Below are 17,997 nucleotides of genomic sequence, written 5' to 3'. Positions count from 1 at the left end.
TTTATTTTTTTATTTTTTTATTGAGGGATTGTTTTATTGTGTGTGAGAGCATAAATAAAATTAATTATTCTTGCGCTCTTATTTTCTTTCATTCTTTTATTAGATTGGTTTCAAGCTTTAATTACTAGTTTGTCAATAACCTGTGAAATGCTTTGATCTGGACTAACCTGTGCATCTGGTGAACTGACAGCTGCTATATAAATGTTTAAGTCATCCAGTAGTGTGGAGATCACAATGACTGTCCTGTTTGTGGACTGACAGCACTGCAAAGATGCCCTTTTTATAACAGTTTTGTGAGTTCGGGGAGAGGCTGCGTTGGATTATCTGGGCCTTACAGTTGCTCCTGCTGAATGATTCACATGTCATTGTTCTGCTTTTGTATACTATGTTCAGAGGATCTATTAATTTGAGGATCAGTCAGCCACTGGAACCCCATTGAGAGTGTAATCAATCCACTTACACGCTGCACAGCCATGACCAAAGCTGAGCTGCCTGCAAAAATGCTACATGTATACTATGTGTGTGCATGTACTATATCTATAGATTTTGACTTAATGTAATTATTACACTGACTGAATCACAAAATATGTGTTGGATTCAAGCTCAAGCATTTTACTAAAGTAAAGAAAAGTGTGTGTGTGCATGATACTGATTACAAATTAAAAGGCAAAATGCCACGATCTGCCAGCAGTCCCAAAAATCACTGATCTGGCAAACACTCCCTTCCTTACAAAGCATCTAGTGAACTATGTTTAAACCAAATTGGGGCAAAAGCAACCAAGTAGCAAATGACTTAGTACTGCTGCTGGGTGTTTTTGTATCAGAGTGAATCAGAGGTGTGGACTCGAGTCACATGACTTGGACTCGAGTCAGACTCGAGTCATTAATTTTATGACTTTAGACTTGACTTGAAAAAATGTTCTAAGACTTGTGACTTGACTTGGACTTTTACACCAATGACTTGGGACTTGAATTGGACTTGAACCGGTTTACTTGAAAAGACTTGATATTTTACCCCAAATATAAAATTTAACATGCATATTATATAGAGATTGAAAATGTGACGTCATTCACGGGTAGAACCGCAAAGGATTCTGGGAACTCGTGGCAAGCGGTACTAGCGCACGCAGGCTTTCAATTGAAATCAGTCACACAGCGATAAAAAGAAACACAAAAATGTCAAGAAGCCGTTGTATTATTAACTACAATAGCCGGTCGCATGACAGCCACGGGAAGCCGACGGGTAAAGAGATCGGTTGTTATCGGATTACGTCGTTGAAGAGAAATTGTTCGAGCCATGTTTCCGAAGTAACAAAGACGCGACTGGATTGCAGCCATTCAAAGGTCAAATATAACGTCCCAGAACACTCCAGCTCACAGGTTAGTCTGCTCCAAGCATTTACACAAAGGTCAGTCTGCTGTTGTAGTTAATGCGTCATTTTCATAACATAATTGGTGATATAGGTTACAAGCAAGTCTGGCGCTGAACAGAAATTGTCGCGCTATGCTCCTTTATTTATTGTGCATAAATAATGAATTGTCCTGACACAATATTGCGTTTCGCTTCTGTTATTATGGTACATTGACAAAAACATATACTTTTATTCACAGAATAAAACAGTTGTTTTGTATCACTAATTGTCCAGTGCGATTACAGCATACAATATTATTGTCACTGCTACATTTCTGTAAGGCGTACCAGAAATTATTTCCACTACTAATTAATTACCCTTGAGCTCAAAGGTTATATTAATAAACGGTTAATGAATGTGTATTTATGACGACGATTTGTGAGACTGGTAAACTTATGATACGTACGATGGTCTTTACTTTCTACACGGTGCATTTCAAGGTCCTGTACCCATCCGTCGGTAAACTGTACCTGGGCTTGTTGCAGTGACCGGAAGTTACTAAACTTCACGAGTGTATGCACTCACAAGAACCGTATAATTATAAATATGCATATAAATATGCTACGATGAGATAGCTGACTTCATCTAACTAGCAAATGTTGTCCAGGCTACGTTGGTGATGCAGTTTTTTTAATGTATATGATATTTTTGTCATGCGATTTTAAAGCCGGTGTTGTGCCAAAAAGTGATTGTCTGCCAAAAAGTGATTTCCAGTGTTTCTGTGTATTTTTTATGTGTAATATCTTTACGTATGTTCGTAAATAGACTTCGGTGAACAGGGGATACAAAGGGGTTACATAAAGAATTAAAAAATTATCTGTTTTTTAAGTATCTTTACAACTTGTACTTACATTATAACCAATCCGGTCCTTTATCCCCACTTAAAATATTTTTACAGAACTATTGTAATATTTGCTGCCATTTCTGCTGTCCTGTTGGGCAACTTACTCTTACAAAATACATTTTTAATGTTAATGAGATTTTTTTTACTGCATAAATAAAGGTTATATAAAAGTCGCTGCCAAAAACTGATTGCGGCTTGTATCTTGCTACACGAATGTTGTTTGTGGCTCAAGATGACTTTATGTCATCCATAAGGGATGCATTTGACATATGTTTAACATATTATAGCCCAACAAGTTACTTATAGCACTTTAAATATGAGCAATCGCTTTTTGGCAAATACCGGAAATCAGTTTTTGGCAGACAATCACTTTTTGGCACAACACCGGTCCTACAACCGCATCCAAGAATAACATGCAGCTTATCTCAGAACTGTCGGTGAAAATTATTCTTGGAGCTAGGTTTAATTGAGCTGCATTTTAAAGAGGTGCAATTTCACAATTTGTGTATATTTTCTAAGTTCACTATTTTGTCATGTGTTGAGAAAAACACAGATTTAAAAATTACATGGTCTAATATTTACATTTAGCATAACTGCAACATACTTTTTTTTTTTTTTTTTTTTTTAAAGACTCGAAAGGACTTGAAATTCAAAATTTCAGACTTGTGACTTGACTCGGACTTTTACACCAGTGACTTGAGACTCGACTCTGACTTGCCTGACATTACTTGAGACTTGACTTGAGACTTGAGGATAAAGACTTGAGACTTACTTGAGACTTGCAAAACAATGACTTGGTCCCACCTCTGGAGTGAATATATTGCAGTGTTATGCTGTAAAGTGAGTGTAAGGTTGTGCAGGAGTGCATGTAGATTGGGTGTAACATTGTGGTACACTTTTACTCGCAGCATGTCTTATCAAACCTGCAAAACTGCAAGCCTTGCCACAATTGCATATATGTGAGTGGGTAGCTCATACCAAATATCGATTTTCCATCTCATTAGAATTTTATATTGCATACCGTACAATTTGCACATGTTTCAATAAATCATTGCACCATTTTCCCATTTTCCTGGAAAAGAAAAAAGACATAAGCAGTGGCTCAAGCCTTTTGCCCTGTACTGTATAATATTTGATTTCAATACAAAACTGAAGTGAAATTACTTAGTCTGAGCAATAACTCTCACCTGTCTGTCTTCAGTAAGATTTAAATAGCTTTAGAAATAAATGTTGAGGAAGTAAATGTCAGATTTTTTAAAAATGTTTTTTACTGGATATAACTAAAAAAATAAAAACAGAAACCATTAGACAGAGCATAAACATATAACTACAACTAACACAACACTACACTATACCAGCTGCCTTGCTTTACTGACCTCCTCATTTATGATCCAGTCTTTTGAACACATTTGCAATTTATTAACAAAACATTCTGGTTAATTTGTGCGTTTTGGCTTAAAATAACTTTTTAAAGTTAAGCTGATGTTCTCAGGAACAGGATGCACAGTTGAGTTGGACCACTACAGAGTCCTTGGGTATAGCAGTGTATGTAATAGGCTGCCCAGTGGTGTCATTTCTTTTCATTAGGAACATTTAGGTTGGGTTTTTCAGGAACATTCAATAATGTTCACTGTTAACACATTTCAGAAAGTTATGCAAATTTTCTCTATTTTTGCTAAAGAATTGAGCAGTGCAAATGACTTTTCATTAGTAGATGTGTAGACATAATTATATACAGATACACACAGATAGACATTCCTACTCCACAGACAGTATTTAACAGCATTAATAAGACCTTTGCGTCATGTGACTGCTCTCAAAGGGACTGGGACTCCTTCCCAGGAGTAAAGGATGTGTGTGACTGCATTCCTTCACAAGACATTTGTTCTGGTGGAATGCTTTAAAAGGGGGCACAGATTCTCAAGTTGAAGGCCATTTGGTCCTGAAAGTCATCTGAATACATTTACATTGACTTGACATTACATGATTTACATACATAAAAGATGGAGAAATAAGTGCTTCAGTTTCAAGATGTAAACATTTCATTAGACAAATCCATATTTGTTCATTTTGGGGCATCTTTACAGAGGTGAATAGTGATAACTATGTTATAAATTGTTTAATAGTGTATCTGAATGTTGTGTGTTTCTGTGTCAGGTTGCTTGTGCTTTAATGTATCATGTATATTTTGTTCATCAGCTTGCATTTCCTCCATCTGCACATATGCATTTGCAGCTCTGCATCAATGTGTTTACCACAATGTATATGTGCAAATGCATAAGGAGTGTTTGAGAAGGAGTGACTCACCAGTTCCTTCTTCTTCATGCACTCCATGAGAATGATGAACAGATGTTGAGCCTGTGAGCGGCTGTAGGTGAAAGTCTTCTGAATGGTCACCAGCAACTGGTCTCTTAGAGACTCATTAATTATGCTGCAGAGGCAGAAAGGTGTGGAAAAAGAAAAGAGAGTATCAAGAACGGGGCCAGAGTGACAGGAAAACAGGCAAATTATATCAGAAGGTTAAACCAAGGCTGACTGGAACTCTTAGCTACCAAATCTCTTGAGTCTTTGTTGAAATACAAATTCTCACATTTGTGTTTTATTAAAGCAAGTTTCATTTTTTTCCCCAAGTTTCTGCATACAAACTCACATAAATATTCAAAGATATTTTGATCTAAAACAATCCCTTGACATCTACAGTGCATCCAATTTTTTCATACGCTATTCATGCTTGCCGTTCCACTCCTGTAAAATGTGTACATGTGAGTGCCTACCCTCCCTCCTCTGAGTATTTATGTCCGAAGGCCAAGATGTCAGAGGCTCTGCCGCTGCCGTCGCACACCACCACAGGAACTGGAGGAGTGTCCCTGAGGTACTCCAGCACTATAGAGATCACATTAGGACCCCCTTCTACGATCAGTGCCACCACTGGCACACCCTGACCGATACCTACACGTGAAAACAAGTGGCAGCAGGAGAAACAGGAGGGTAAAGAGTGAAAGAATAAAAGAACAAAACAGAAATATAGCTACAAGCAGCCATAGGCAGCCAAGCAGTTCAGCTTAGCTATGAACTCCATGTAAATATGTACAGTATAATTATAGTTAAAGCGCTGTAAGCACTGATTTGGTAGTCAAATGAGGCTTTCAAGAAAAAAAAAACTTCAGGCAACAATATATATATATATTCAGTTTAGTGTCAGCACATAAAAACAATGTTTGATATATGATCACGCTTCCTGTTTGGTTTCCTTTTTCGACGGTTTCAAAATCTAATAACCATGTGATATGCTTTCTGACTATAATCTGTACGGTGACCCTGAGAGGTCAAAAGCACTGCAACTTCAGAAAACCCCCCTGAAATAGAAAAAAGCTGCAAAAGCACATAAAACACAATGGGAGTTGAATAAAACAAAAACTCACAAAGTACAATGGAAAAAATAATTTTTAGGGTGATGTTAATGTGACTGTGGAAGTGACAGAAACCAAAGCGTGTGAAGGACTGCACTGAGTCAAGCTTAAAGGAAAAAAAGACTCATATATCAATGAAGACTCAGCCCTGGAACCTCTGATACCAGAACTATTTTTAAGGCTAATACCAACACATGCTGCAATTTCTTTGTGCTTCCTCAAATAGGGTCTTTTTGCCTTTAAACCATTTTAAACCATTTAGTTTAACTATCGGTGTGTATTATCTGGCTTCATGGATAGATAAAGCTGGGTATCATTTGAATACCAGTGTGGATGTATGCTATGCCTTCTAATGATAATGCCTAGAGGAAAAAGAAAACATCCATCCATCCATCCATCCATTCGCTTCCGCTTGTCCTTTTCAGGGTCGCGGGGGGCGCTGGAGCCTATCCCAGCTGTCATAGGGCGAGAGGCGGGGTACACCCTGGACAGGTCGCCAGTCTGTCGCAGGGTGCATTTTTGAAATGAGTAAACATTAATTTTATTTTTGTTCTTTTTTTTATTTTTTTATTAACAATATGATGAATATGTTTATAGTATATATATAAAAGAAAACATGTAAACTGTAATCAGAACTGGTCCCAGCATGGAACCCTGTGGAACTCCATAATTAACCTTAGTGTGTGAAGAGGATTCTCCTTTTGAAAGAACCACTTGGAGTCTGTTAGATAGATCTACCAAGTTTGGCACTGGCAGAGGACAAAAGCTGTCTTGCTTCTTAGACAGCTTGGCTGGGAAAAGCTTTTAAAAAACAAAAATCCATATTATAACTTTTATGTGATTTGGTATGAAGATCATGTGTTCCCAGTTTGATAAGACTGAATTCAGTTAAATTCTTTATGAAAACCAATATGGCAGACATTCACACCATATTATGCTTTGAGCTTTAGCTGGATGAAAAGCCCCCGACAGTTCCTCATTTTCACAGTCTCAGCTCTGTGCAGTAACACACCTCCATGTTTGACCTGATACTTGAGCACTCGCGGTCCAGAAATGGAAGTTATTGAAAGGAATCGGGGAACTATCTAAAAATCAATTTTCTAAACTTCTCTACAATACAATACAGATACTCTGGCAGAAGAACACAAAAGAGGAAGAAGAAGATGAGAAAAGGTAGAAATGGTTGCCTCTGATGCACTGCCTGGCCCTCAAAAAGGACAAAAAAGTAAAGAGGGAAAGAAGATGGGTATTGAACAGAGGAAAAATCTAAAAATAAATAGGCTTCACTACTTGTGTAAACCTGGATCTATAATTGGAAAAAGTGTTCTAAATTTAATACTTGTGATGCCACATGACTATTTTCATGTCACTTTGTAATCATGGGAGAGAAGTTGACAAAAAAGCAGCTGAACCAAAAATATCCATCCCACTTAGTGCTTTGTGTTCCTTGCCACACATACAGGGAGTGCAGAATTATTAGGCAAATGAGTATTTTGTCCACATCATCCTCTTCATGCATGTTGTCTTACTCCAAGCTGTATAGGCTCGAAAGCCTACTACCAATTAAGCATATTAGGTGATGTGCATCTCTGTAATGAGAAGGGGTGTGGTCTAATGACATCAACACCCTATATCAGGTGTGCATAATTATTAGGCAACTTTGGCAAAATGGGTCAAAAGAAGGACTTGACAGGCTCAGAAAAGTCAAAAATAGTGAGATATCTTGCAGAGGGATGCAGCAGTCTCAAAATTGCAAAGCTTCTGAAGCGTGATCATCGAACAATCAAGCGTTTCATTCAAAATAGTCAACAGGGTCGCAAGAAGTGTGTGGAAAAACCAAGGCGCAAAATAACTGCCCATGAACTGAGAAAAGTCAAGCATGCAGCTGCCAAGATGTCACTTGCCACCAGTTTGGCCATATTTCAGAGCTGCAACATCACTGGAGTGCCCAAGAGCACAAGGTGTGCAATACTCAGAGACATGGCCAAGGTAAGAAAGGCTGAAAGACGACCACCACTGAACAAGACACACAAGCTGAAACGTCAAGACTGGGCCAAGAAATATCTCAAGACTGGTTTTTCTAAGGTTTTATGGACTGATGAAATGAGAGTGAGTCTTGATGGGCCAGAAGGATGGGCCCGTGGCTGGATTGGTAAAGGGCAGAGAGCTCCAGTCCGACTCAGACGCCAGCAAGTGGAGTACTGGTTTGGGCTGGTATCATCAAAGATGAGCTTGTGGGGCCTTTTTGGGTTGAGGATGGAGTCAAGCTCAACTCCCAGTCCTACTGCCAGTTTCTGGAAGACACCTTCTTCAAGCAGTGGTACAGGAAGAAGTCTGCATCCTTCAAGAAAAACATGATTTTCATGCAGGACAATGCTCCATCACACGCATCCAAGTACTCCACAGCGTGGCTGGCAAGAAAGGGTATAAAAGAAGAAAAACTAATGACATGGCCTCCTTGTTCACCTGATCTGAACCCCATTGAGAAACTGTGGTCCATCATCAAATGTCAGATTTACAAGGAGGGAAAACAGTACACCTCTCTGAACAGTGTCTGGGAGGCTGTGGTTGCTGCTGCACGCAATGTTGATGGTGAACAGATCAAAACACTGACAGAATCCATGGATGGCAGGCTTTTGAGTGTCCTTGCAAAGAAAGGTGGCTATATTGGTCGCTGATTTGTTTTTGTTTTGTTTTTGAATGTCAGAAATGTATATTTGTGAATGTGGAGATGTTATATTGGTTTCACTGGTAAAAATAAATAATTGAAATGGGTATATATTTGTTTTTTGCTAAGTTGCCTAATAATTATGCACAGTAATAGTCACCTGCACACACAGATATCCCCCTAAAATAGCTAAAACTAAAAACAAACTAAAAACTACACAGCAAATTCAAAAGTGTTAAATTTTTTGGTGTTAATAGTCTCCTTGCAAAAGTAGAGTTAATTTTACTCTAAGCAGAGTCACATTCTTTTAATGTAACTCTGAGGTGTAAAGTCAAAGTCAAAGTCAAAGTCAACTTTATTTGTCGATTCTGCCACATGTACAGGACATACAGAGAATAGAAATTGCGTTACTCTCAATCCCTAGATAAATAGCAAATGAACATTTAAATATATTTAAATATAAAAGTGATTAAAAATGCAAGTAAAATAATTAAAAAGTAAAAATTTAAATAAATACAATTTTACATATAACAAGAAAGCTATACAATATACAATATAATGGGTAAGTGACATTGAGTGTAAACCAGGCAGAGTAGTGCAAATAGGCAAATAGTGCAAATGGAGATTTAGTAGTGTACGGTAAGAGAAAGTGTAACAACAAAGTCTTATGAGGTAATGGCAGTCCAGTGCTCCACAAAGTGACTGGTAACTGGTGCAGGCCAGTGAGTGAGTCAGAGAGTGTGTGTGTTTGTGTGTGTGTGACAGAGTTCAGTGAGACCGTGGAGGAGAGAGGGGAGAGGGGGCAGAATCGGGAGGGAGTTAAGCTTCCTGACAGCCTGATGGATGAAGCTGTCCTTCAGCCTGCTGGTCCTGGCCTGGAGACTCCGCAGTCTCCTCCCCGACGGCAGCAGCTTGAAGAAGCTTTGCATTGGGTGCGTGGGATCAGCCGCTATGCAAAGGGCTTTTTTAGTGAGACGGGTGCTGTAAATGTCCTGGAGGGAGGGGAGAGAGACACCAATGATCCTCTCTGCAGCTCTCACTATGCGTTGGAGGGTTCTATGACAGGACGCATTGCAGGCTCCAAACCACACAGTGATGCAGCTCGTCAGGATGCTCTCGATGGTGCCTCTGTAGAAAGTGTACATGATGGGGGCTGGTGCTCCTGCTCTTCTTAGTTTGCGGAGAAAGAAGAGACGCTGCTGTGATTTCTTGGCCAGTGCTGTGGTGTTGTACGTCCAGGAGAGATCCTCTGTGATGTGCACACCCAAGAACTTGGTGCTGCTCACTCTCTCCACAGACGCTCCGTCAATGGTCAGAGGAGCATGTTGGGTGTGCATTCTCCTGAAGTCCACAACAATCTCCTTCGTCTTCTCCACATTCAGAGAGAGATTGTTGTCAGCACACCACGTGGCCAGGCGTCTCACCTCACTTCTGTAGTCGGTCTCATCCCTGTTGCTAATGAGACCCACCACCGTTGTGTCATCCGCAAACTTGATGAAGAGGTTGGAGCTGTATGATGGAGTGCAGTCATGGGTCAGCAGAGTGAAGAGGAGGGGGCTCAGCACACATCCCTGCGGGGCCCCCGTGTTTAAAATGATGGTGCTGGATGTATTACTGCCAACCCGTACTGCTTGAGGTCTTCCGGTGAGGAAATCCAACAGCCAGTTGCACAGTGAGGTGTTGAGCCCCAGCTGGACCACTTTTTGAATGAGCTGTTGGGGGATTATGGTGTTGAATGCTGAACTGAAATCTATGAACAGCATTCGAACATATGAGTCATTTTTGTCCAGGTGTGTGAGTGCCGAGTGGAGTGCAGTGGAGATGGCATCATCGGTTGAGCGGTTGGGCCGATACGCAAACTGGAAGGGATCCAGGGAGGGGGGCAGGACAGTCTTGATGTGTTGCATGACTAGTCGTTCGAAGCACTTCATCAGGATGGGAGTAAGTGCAACAGGACGGTAGTCATTAAAGCAGGAGGGAGATGACTTTTTTGGAACCGGAATGATTGTGGTGGCTTTAAAACATGTGGGGACGACAGCCTGGATGAGTGATATGTTGAAGATGTCTGTGAAGACATCAGTGAGTTCCACTGCACAGTCTCTCAGTACACGACCAGGAATGTTGTCAGGACCCGGAGCTTTACGTGCATTGATCCTGCTGAGGGATCTCCTCACGCTGTCCGGTGACAGAGTCATCACCTGGTCACCAGGAGGGGGTGGGGTCTTCTGTGCAGTGGTGCTGTTTTGGACTTCAAAGCGAGCAAAGAAAGTGTTCAGCTCGTTCAGCAGGGGGATAGTGCTATCACAGGTCTGTGGTGGGGGCTTGTAATCTGTGATGGTCTGAATGCCCCGCCACAGGCTCCGTGAGTCTCTGCTGTCTTTGAAGTGATGAGATATTTTCCTGGAGTACTGTCTCTTAGCCTCTCTGATGCCACGGGAAATGACAGTAGTTAAAATCGAGTGTTAAAAATGAGTGTTTCTCTGTCAAATCTGGAGGTGTTACAATGGAAACATTAACTCCTGACCTCTTAACTCTGAACTCCTAGAGGGGCTATGACACCAACAGAGTAAATTCACAGACTCCGCCCCCAGCACGGCTCCAATCGAAGCTGAAGTGAAGCCGTTTCAGAACATTTTGCTCTACATATTTGAGTTGTTTGCCATGCTTGGTAAGTCATTTTTTCAAAGATTGTTTCAATTATTATTATGAGCTTTTACTTCTGTGGCTCTTTGGAGTTGAGACAAAGCTGTGTGAAAGGCATTAGCCATGTTGCTCGCTGATAGCATAATATTCTGTTTTAGCTAGCTGAAAGGTATTGTTTGCGGGCAAATACCACAGCCTTGAAAAAAGCTTGCATGTGAATTTTCAGTCAAACTTTTGGTCTAATATACACCTAAAACAATGTCTAGAATGTGAAATGTTGGTATAATGGTGCTACTTGAAGCCTGAAAACGATTTCCCATTAAAAAAAACAAAAAACGAGCAAACAGCAGTAGCTGACGTCCTGACTGGATTCTACGTTAGCATAGATCCCTCCAGAGTTTTGTGCACACGGTTTAGGTAAAAATGAAAAAGGTTGAGGTTTTACATTTAGTTCAGTATTACCTGTTGCCTGTGTCCTTGTCTTTTGGGAAAATACTTTACACAAGTAATGGCTCAAAGAAGATTCCTTTTTTTTTTTTTTTTTTTTACTGTGCTGCAATTGTTTACTGGATTATTTGTGCCATTAATTAGTGTCAACTAATTTTTATTCAGTCTCCACACAGGATATGCTTGTGAAGATGGAATATGGGGGAGAGCAGAAGTGCATTGAAGTTCCACAAAGGGATGAATGAAGGACATGCATATTGTATTAAAGAAATAAGTGATGAGAATGCTGTTATTTGCATTTACCATGTCAGACCTTTTGATAAACAAAATACTAATGAAAGTGAGAACATGTATACTGTTACATCTTTCAAAAAATGTTTTGAAATTGTGGTGCACAGTTCAGAATAAATGTTTTTCAAAAACCATTGCATCTTTTTAGTAAATGTTTATTTCCAAAAGAAATTTCTAGAAGTTCAGAACAGTAAAATTCCCGCTTTTTAGAATGAATTAGAAGATAACTCTTACGTAGTTAAACTAAAATACTCTTTGAGAGTTAATATATAAACTCTTAACACCAAGTGTTAAATTATCAACTCCAGACAGATTTGGTGTTTAACACTAAATCAGAGTTAACGTACCAACTCTCCAAAAAGAGTTAAATTAACACTCTCTGGTGTGGACCCATATAGACACTTTAATAGTGTTGAAATCAAATCCAACAGTGTTAATTTGGACATGCTGGATTTGCTGTGTACTTCCAAAAACATTCAGCTTTGATATTAATGAGTTTTTTGGGTTCATTGAGAACATGGTTGTTGTTCAATAATAAAATTATTCCTCAAAAATACAACTTGCCTAATAATTCTGCACTCCCTGTAGAGAGAGAGAGAGAGAGCGAGAGAGACAGGTGCAGTGTGTGTGTGTGAGAGAGAGAGAAAGAAACAGAGGAAGTGGTTTAGTGATCCCTGTTCTCACAACAGAGATCTTTGTCTCTTAATCATGGCTTTTCAGGGTAATATTTCATAATTTGCAGGTGTGTTTTCTATATGCAGTGAGACATATGGGAGAACACTGTAAAAACTGCAGTTAAATTTGTAAATTTATGTAAAAGTTATATCACAAAAGTCTCAGAGAAATTTACTACTTTTGTCTGTTCCTCTCTTTAATTCTTATGGTTTCCTCCCCATTTCATAGTCGACCACAGAACATCCCCCCTTAAACCACTATAAAACCCTATAAACCCCAGAGTCTCATTCTCTCTTACTCCCTTATATTCTTTCCCCTTTTAGTGGTCTAAGTCCAATCCACGTCCCAAGCCCCCTTCCTCTCCTCTGTGTCTCACATCCTCTCTTCCTAAAGTTCTTTCAGTTGCCACTCCGGTCTCATCCTCTTCCTCCCGTTCTGCTCCATGCGGTTGTGTTTTATGGCGGCTGTTTAGACCCTTCTAATTCAAAAGCTGTGTAACTGCCTGATCCTACCCGCCCAGCATCCTCACCCTGCTCTGCATAATTCACGGAGGAAAGAGCATGGTCTGTCTCTCAAACAAGCAGGCAGACAGACACATACAAATGCATGCGCACATGGGGCATGCACACACTCTCGCAAACACAAGAGCAAGTGCATAGTCAGAAGTCGACCCACCATCACGCTTTGCCTCACACAGCCTTGTATGGCCTTACAACAAGGACAGTTACATAAAGAGAATATTTTCGGGTCCTTGCCTACTTCAAAGAGGTACAACGTCACTGTGCCACAACACATCTCATGACCATACATCAATAGAGCAGAGAGAGGAGCAGACTAATGGCTTCCTTGTTACATTTGATTCTTCCATTTTTTTTAATGCCAATTTCTGTTGTTATCTCTGTGTGTGTGTGTGTGTGTGTGTGTGTGTGTGTGTGTGTGTGTGTGTGTGTGTGTGTGTGTGTGGTGTGCACGCAAGTGTCAGATCATGCATTGATATTGATGACTGCTGAGCTTTGGAGGCAACGCTGCACCCTCTAAAGTACATTATTGTTCAACTGAAACCCACCAAGGAGCAGATGAGGAGGGAAAAGCACAGCTGTGTCATGGCTAATTGGTAGGAGGAAATTCTGCCTGTGTGCACACAACCACACACAACCACTCACACAAATAGAGTCACAAAGACAGACAAACCACAAATTCTCTTTTGGCTAACTAGCCTAAAGTCGATGGAACATTTTAGGATGACTTTTGGCCTCTGATTTACAGTATTTCTTTTCTTTTTTCTCCTACTTTCTTTAAAAAAAAATAGGATCAAACTTTAGAGTATTTATTGCTTTGGCATTGTTTTGTTTTTTGTTTTTTAAATTAACAGTCTTTTAGTACTGGGTTTGTCCTCTCAAAATAAGTCATTGTGGAAAACTGTATTTTTCACATATTGTTAAAATGAAGAGGGTAAATTCTAATGTGCTGATGATGCATGATGTGCTTTCTGTAAATTGTGGTCCTGGTTAAAGTAAAAAAAGAATAATAAAGCAGGACACGGTCTGGAGTGACCCTACCTTATGACTGACAACCATATGAGCATGTGTCTCTCATTTTCTCAGTGACATCAATCCCCTGCTTGTCAGTAACCCATGACTGATATCATAGCAGCACCTTTCAAATAGAGTCAGTATAGGAAGGAAATCTCGTTTAAGTACCTGGAACAGTTGCTGAGATTTAATCCCATTTTCTGTTCAGCGGCTTGGTTTTGATTGGCTCTGATGGCCAAATCCATCTTCCTCTTAAGCTCATCTGTGTCAGTTCTGGGTGGGACCTTCCATGATATTTCCAGAATCACATAGATATTGTTTAATTTAAAAAAAAATTACTTACTACAGTCTCCAGGTTATCAAATGGAACAAAACAGCACGTGTTTCCTCTAAGATTATACTCTTAGAAATGATGTGTTTAAAAAATGTGTTGGTTCATGTGTCACACATTTTCTGTGAATTTGAACACAACTTGTGAAAAATCAAAAAGAAGAAAAGTTACAAATGTAATTTGAAATTTTCACATGTATCCAATCTTTTGTCCCTGAGTTTATGCAGAAAATCCATTAAAATTGAACATATTATGCGCTGCATTTTTACAAGTGTTCTAAGTATTTTTTAAAACACAGATTTCACCTAATGTTTGACATGGACTTTGAATAAAGGCATAAAAAGTCAGTGATAACATAGTCTGACAACCATCTATTAGCTTGTGAAAAAAAACTTTGTTATAAAAAACAAAAACAAAATTGGTTTGTAAAACACATCTATTCAGAGTGTACCTTTTTCTTCCAGTCCTAAAGTAGCTTACAACCCATCCGGGCATGGAGCCACCATTCCTGCTATTATACCTCCAATTGCTATGCCTTACAGAGTAACTTTGTTTCCTGCAAGATCTGTTATCTTACGTAGAAAAAATGGTTTTCGATGCATTAATACACAGGATTGGGAGGTATGAATCAGGCATCTGAGAAGATTCTTTAAAGCTGGGGTGAGGGAACTCCAGGCCTCAAGAGCCAGTGTCCTGCAGGTTTTAGGTGTGCCCATGAGCCAACACAGCTGATTTAAATGGCTAAATTACCTCCTCAATCTGTCATGAAGTTCTCCAGAGGCCGGGTAATGAACTAGTCATTTCAGTCAGGTGTGTTGACCCAGAGTGATATCTAAAACCTGCAGGACACTGGCCCTTGAGGCCTGGAGTTCCCCACCCCTGCTTTAAAGCATGTTGCCAGAGAGGCTGTTTCTAATGTCAGTGAAAAGCAGTATTGACATTACCTCGTTGTTTTTCTATAATATTTCTCTGTCTGTGGATATCATCTATATTAATGTGGTTGAAATTGAATCCTTAAATTTAGAAATGCTAATGCTCTGCTGAGATCCAGTGATTGTACTTTTTAAATGCAATCCTTTGATTGTTAAATATGGCTGTATAAATGCATCATGTGTGCTCTCTCACTCAGTTGATGATCATCAGCGGAGTCATGTGTGGAGTTATTTCAGCTCCGCAAAAAGCCAAGACACGGCATGTGACACATGTGAAAAGGCCACAAACAGAATATGATGATGAGTTTATGATGAAGTGAACTGAAGGAGGAGGAGAGGGACAAGTGCTGCTAGGGTGAGACAAACGTAGATTGTGGAGTCCTTAGATGCTGCGTGCACGATCCAGGTACAGAGACAAATGTGGAGGTGTTGGCAACATGTAGCACTGTTGCTGAATTTTAGAAAGTGACTTATATCTAGGCTTAGGTTTTTGTGTCTATGTTTAAATGATGGGAATTCCCTGAATCCTTAAATGCAGTAAACTATCCTAAAATTGAAGTGGGACCCTAAAAAACCACATAACGTCTTGACAGAAACTACTGTTTGTTTCTTTCAGAACTGCTTTAACTCTTTGTGGCATAGATCTGACAAGGAGCAGGAGACACACATCTGACATTTTGGTCCATACTGACATGCTGCAGACTTGTCAGCTGCACATCCATGACGTGACTCTCCCGTTTCACCACATCCCAAAGGTTCTCTATCGGATTGAGATCTGGTGATTGTGGATGCCATTTGAGTAGAGTGAACTTGCTGTCATGTTCACAAAACCAGACATGATTTGAGTTTTATGACATGCTGCATTATTCTGCTGGAAGCAGCTATCTGAAGATGGGTACACATAAAGCCTCATAAAGGAACAATATCCAGGTAAGATGTGGTGTTTAAATGATAAGGGTCAAGAAATGGCCAAGAAAATATTCCCTACATCATTACACCACCACGAGCATGAACCACTAATAAAACAAAGCAGGATAAATCCCTGTTTTTGTGTTGTTAATGGCAAATTCTGACCCTACTAATCATATCTATTATCTATTCAGACCAAACAATGTTTTTCTAATTGTCTATTGTTCAGTTTTGGTAAGCCTGTATCAATTGTAACCTCAGTTTCCTGTTCTTAGCTGACTGTGTGGTTTTCTGCTACTGTGTGCCAACTGCTTCGAGGTTCGACTTTTATGCATACCTTGATTGTAACAAATTGTTATCTGGGTTATTGTTGCTATATACAGAGAGCTGGAGATTTTGAACTCCAGAGATGGATGTGTGGGAAAATCCCAGTAGATATGCAGTGTCTGAATACTCAGCCTGAACTGTTGATGGATCCAGATGGATCCACCCAGATGTTGCAGCAGAAACTGAGGCTCATGTCTTTTTAGCTGTCTGTTGTTCAGTTCTGTAACTGTAGCAAGTTTTATATCAACAATATTACAAGCTTTTGTCTTTTTTAATTGGACTTTGATGTTGACGATAGTTAAACAGTGAAGTTATTCAATCCTATTTATATATATCATATAATATAAATATACACATAATATATTCCCCCTTTGTACTGTCTGTTTCAAAGTACTGACTGTATCCATGCACACTTCACACACGCTAATATCAGATAACAAAGAGTAAAAATCCCCAGTCTCTCTTTGGCTCCCATGTCTCTCATATATCAAATATAATTTTAATCCACTGCCCACACCTTACTTTTCAAGAGCGAGACTACTCTGAAAGAGTGTGAAAAAAGTAGAAGTAGCCAAAAAAAGGGGGGAGGGAGTCCAACGCTGTAATTTTCTATATATATATCCAGTCTGGAAGACGAGGAAGTAATGAGGAACTGAAGGAATTAGCGAGGTAAAGAGCAGCGTGTAAGCAAGATACACATAACATGCTTAAATGGTCCTAATTAAGGATCCAGAAATGACTCATCCGCCGCGTGTGTGTCTGCGTGTGCGTTGGCGTTTGCGAGTTTGTCCTTGTATGTGTCAAATTAGCATCAGCATGACTGGAGGAGGTGTGCTACAGTATGTGGGCCCTTGTCTTCTCACCTCACACCACCACCCTACACCAATAAAATAAACCAAAAATAAATTTAAAAAAAAAAGTAAATTCCTTCAACACACACTGACACACTTAAACATCAGAAACAGATATGAGAACCTAACTTGACAAGCTATAGAACAAAATGTCAGATGGTATGCTAAAAGGTCAAAGCTTCTCTCAAAATCTCAAATATTTAGTCTTTAACCTTCTTGAAGCAGCTCAGATGTAATCACATATCTTTTTATTTTTATTAGAAATATTAGAATTAATGTGCCAGAGTGAGTTTTACACCAGCACTCAGCTAAAAATGTGTTTTCACTGACCAGAAAACACAGTAATTGGGGTTGATCTGTGTGTTGATTTGTACCTAAACATCTACAGCTTGTCCATTATAAATTCAAGCCTCATTTCTTTAAGTGTTGATTATATTCCTGAAGAATATTTTGCATTTTGCCCCCGAGGAACTTGATTTGAACTGGATAAAATCACCTCAGGCATTTAAGACAGATGCTTAAATGGCATAAATGCTTCTGTCTCTTCAAGATGAATACGTATGTGTCGCCCTTCTGAGTGTGTCTATGTCAGGAAGCATTCTTTATAAATAGCCACTTACAGGGTCTGTACCCTATGAGAATGACAGCTGAAATGACTCAAATGAAATTAGATGTTGTTCTCCCTGTTTCACTGAAGCAACAGTTCCCAAACTGTGAGGCAGGCC

The 17,997-nt window shown here is 39.6% G+C and overlaps 1 protein-coding gene across 10 annotated transcripts in view; it reads right to left on the bottom strand.

The window, feature by feature from the left end:
- Positions 1-17,997, bottom strand: part of trpm3 (transient receptor potential cation channel, subfamily M, member 3) — a 162,905-nt gene that overhangs the window by 41,212 nt on the left and 103,696 nt on the right. For 9 of the 10 annotated variants that reach the window (XM_076890779.1, XM_076890774.1, XM_076890775.1 and 6 more), the window contains exons 7-8: positions 5,031-5,205; positions 4,564-4,687 (exon numbers count right to left, since the gene is read on the bottom strand). In XM_076890779.1, coding sequence (XP_076746894.1) covers positions 4,564-4,687; positions 5,031-5,205 — 299 coding nt within the window. Of the gene's footprint in view, positions 1-4,563; positions 4,688-5,026; positions 5,206-17,997 lie in introns of those variants that run through there. The other variant, XM_076890778.1, reaches the window with a different exon arrangement.

The sequence above is a fragment of the Maylandia zebra genome, linkage group LG12, assembly GCF_041146795.1.
Source record: "Maylandia zebra isolate NMK-2024a linkage group LG12, Mzebra_GT3a, whole genome shotgun sequence".
NCBI classification, from domain to species: Eukaryota; Metazoa; Chordata; class Actinopteri; order Cichliformes; family Cichlidae; genus Maylandia; species Maylandia zebra.
Note: the sequence above shows the minus strand (reverse complement) of the source record. Positions and strands in the feature narration are given on the sequence as shown.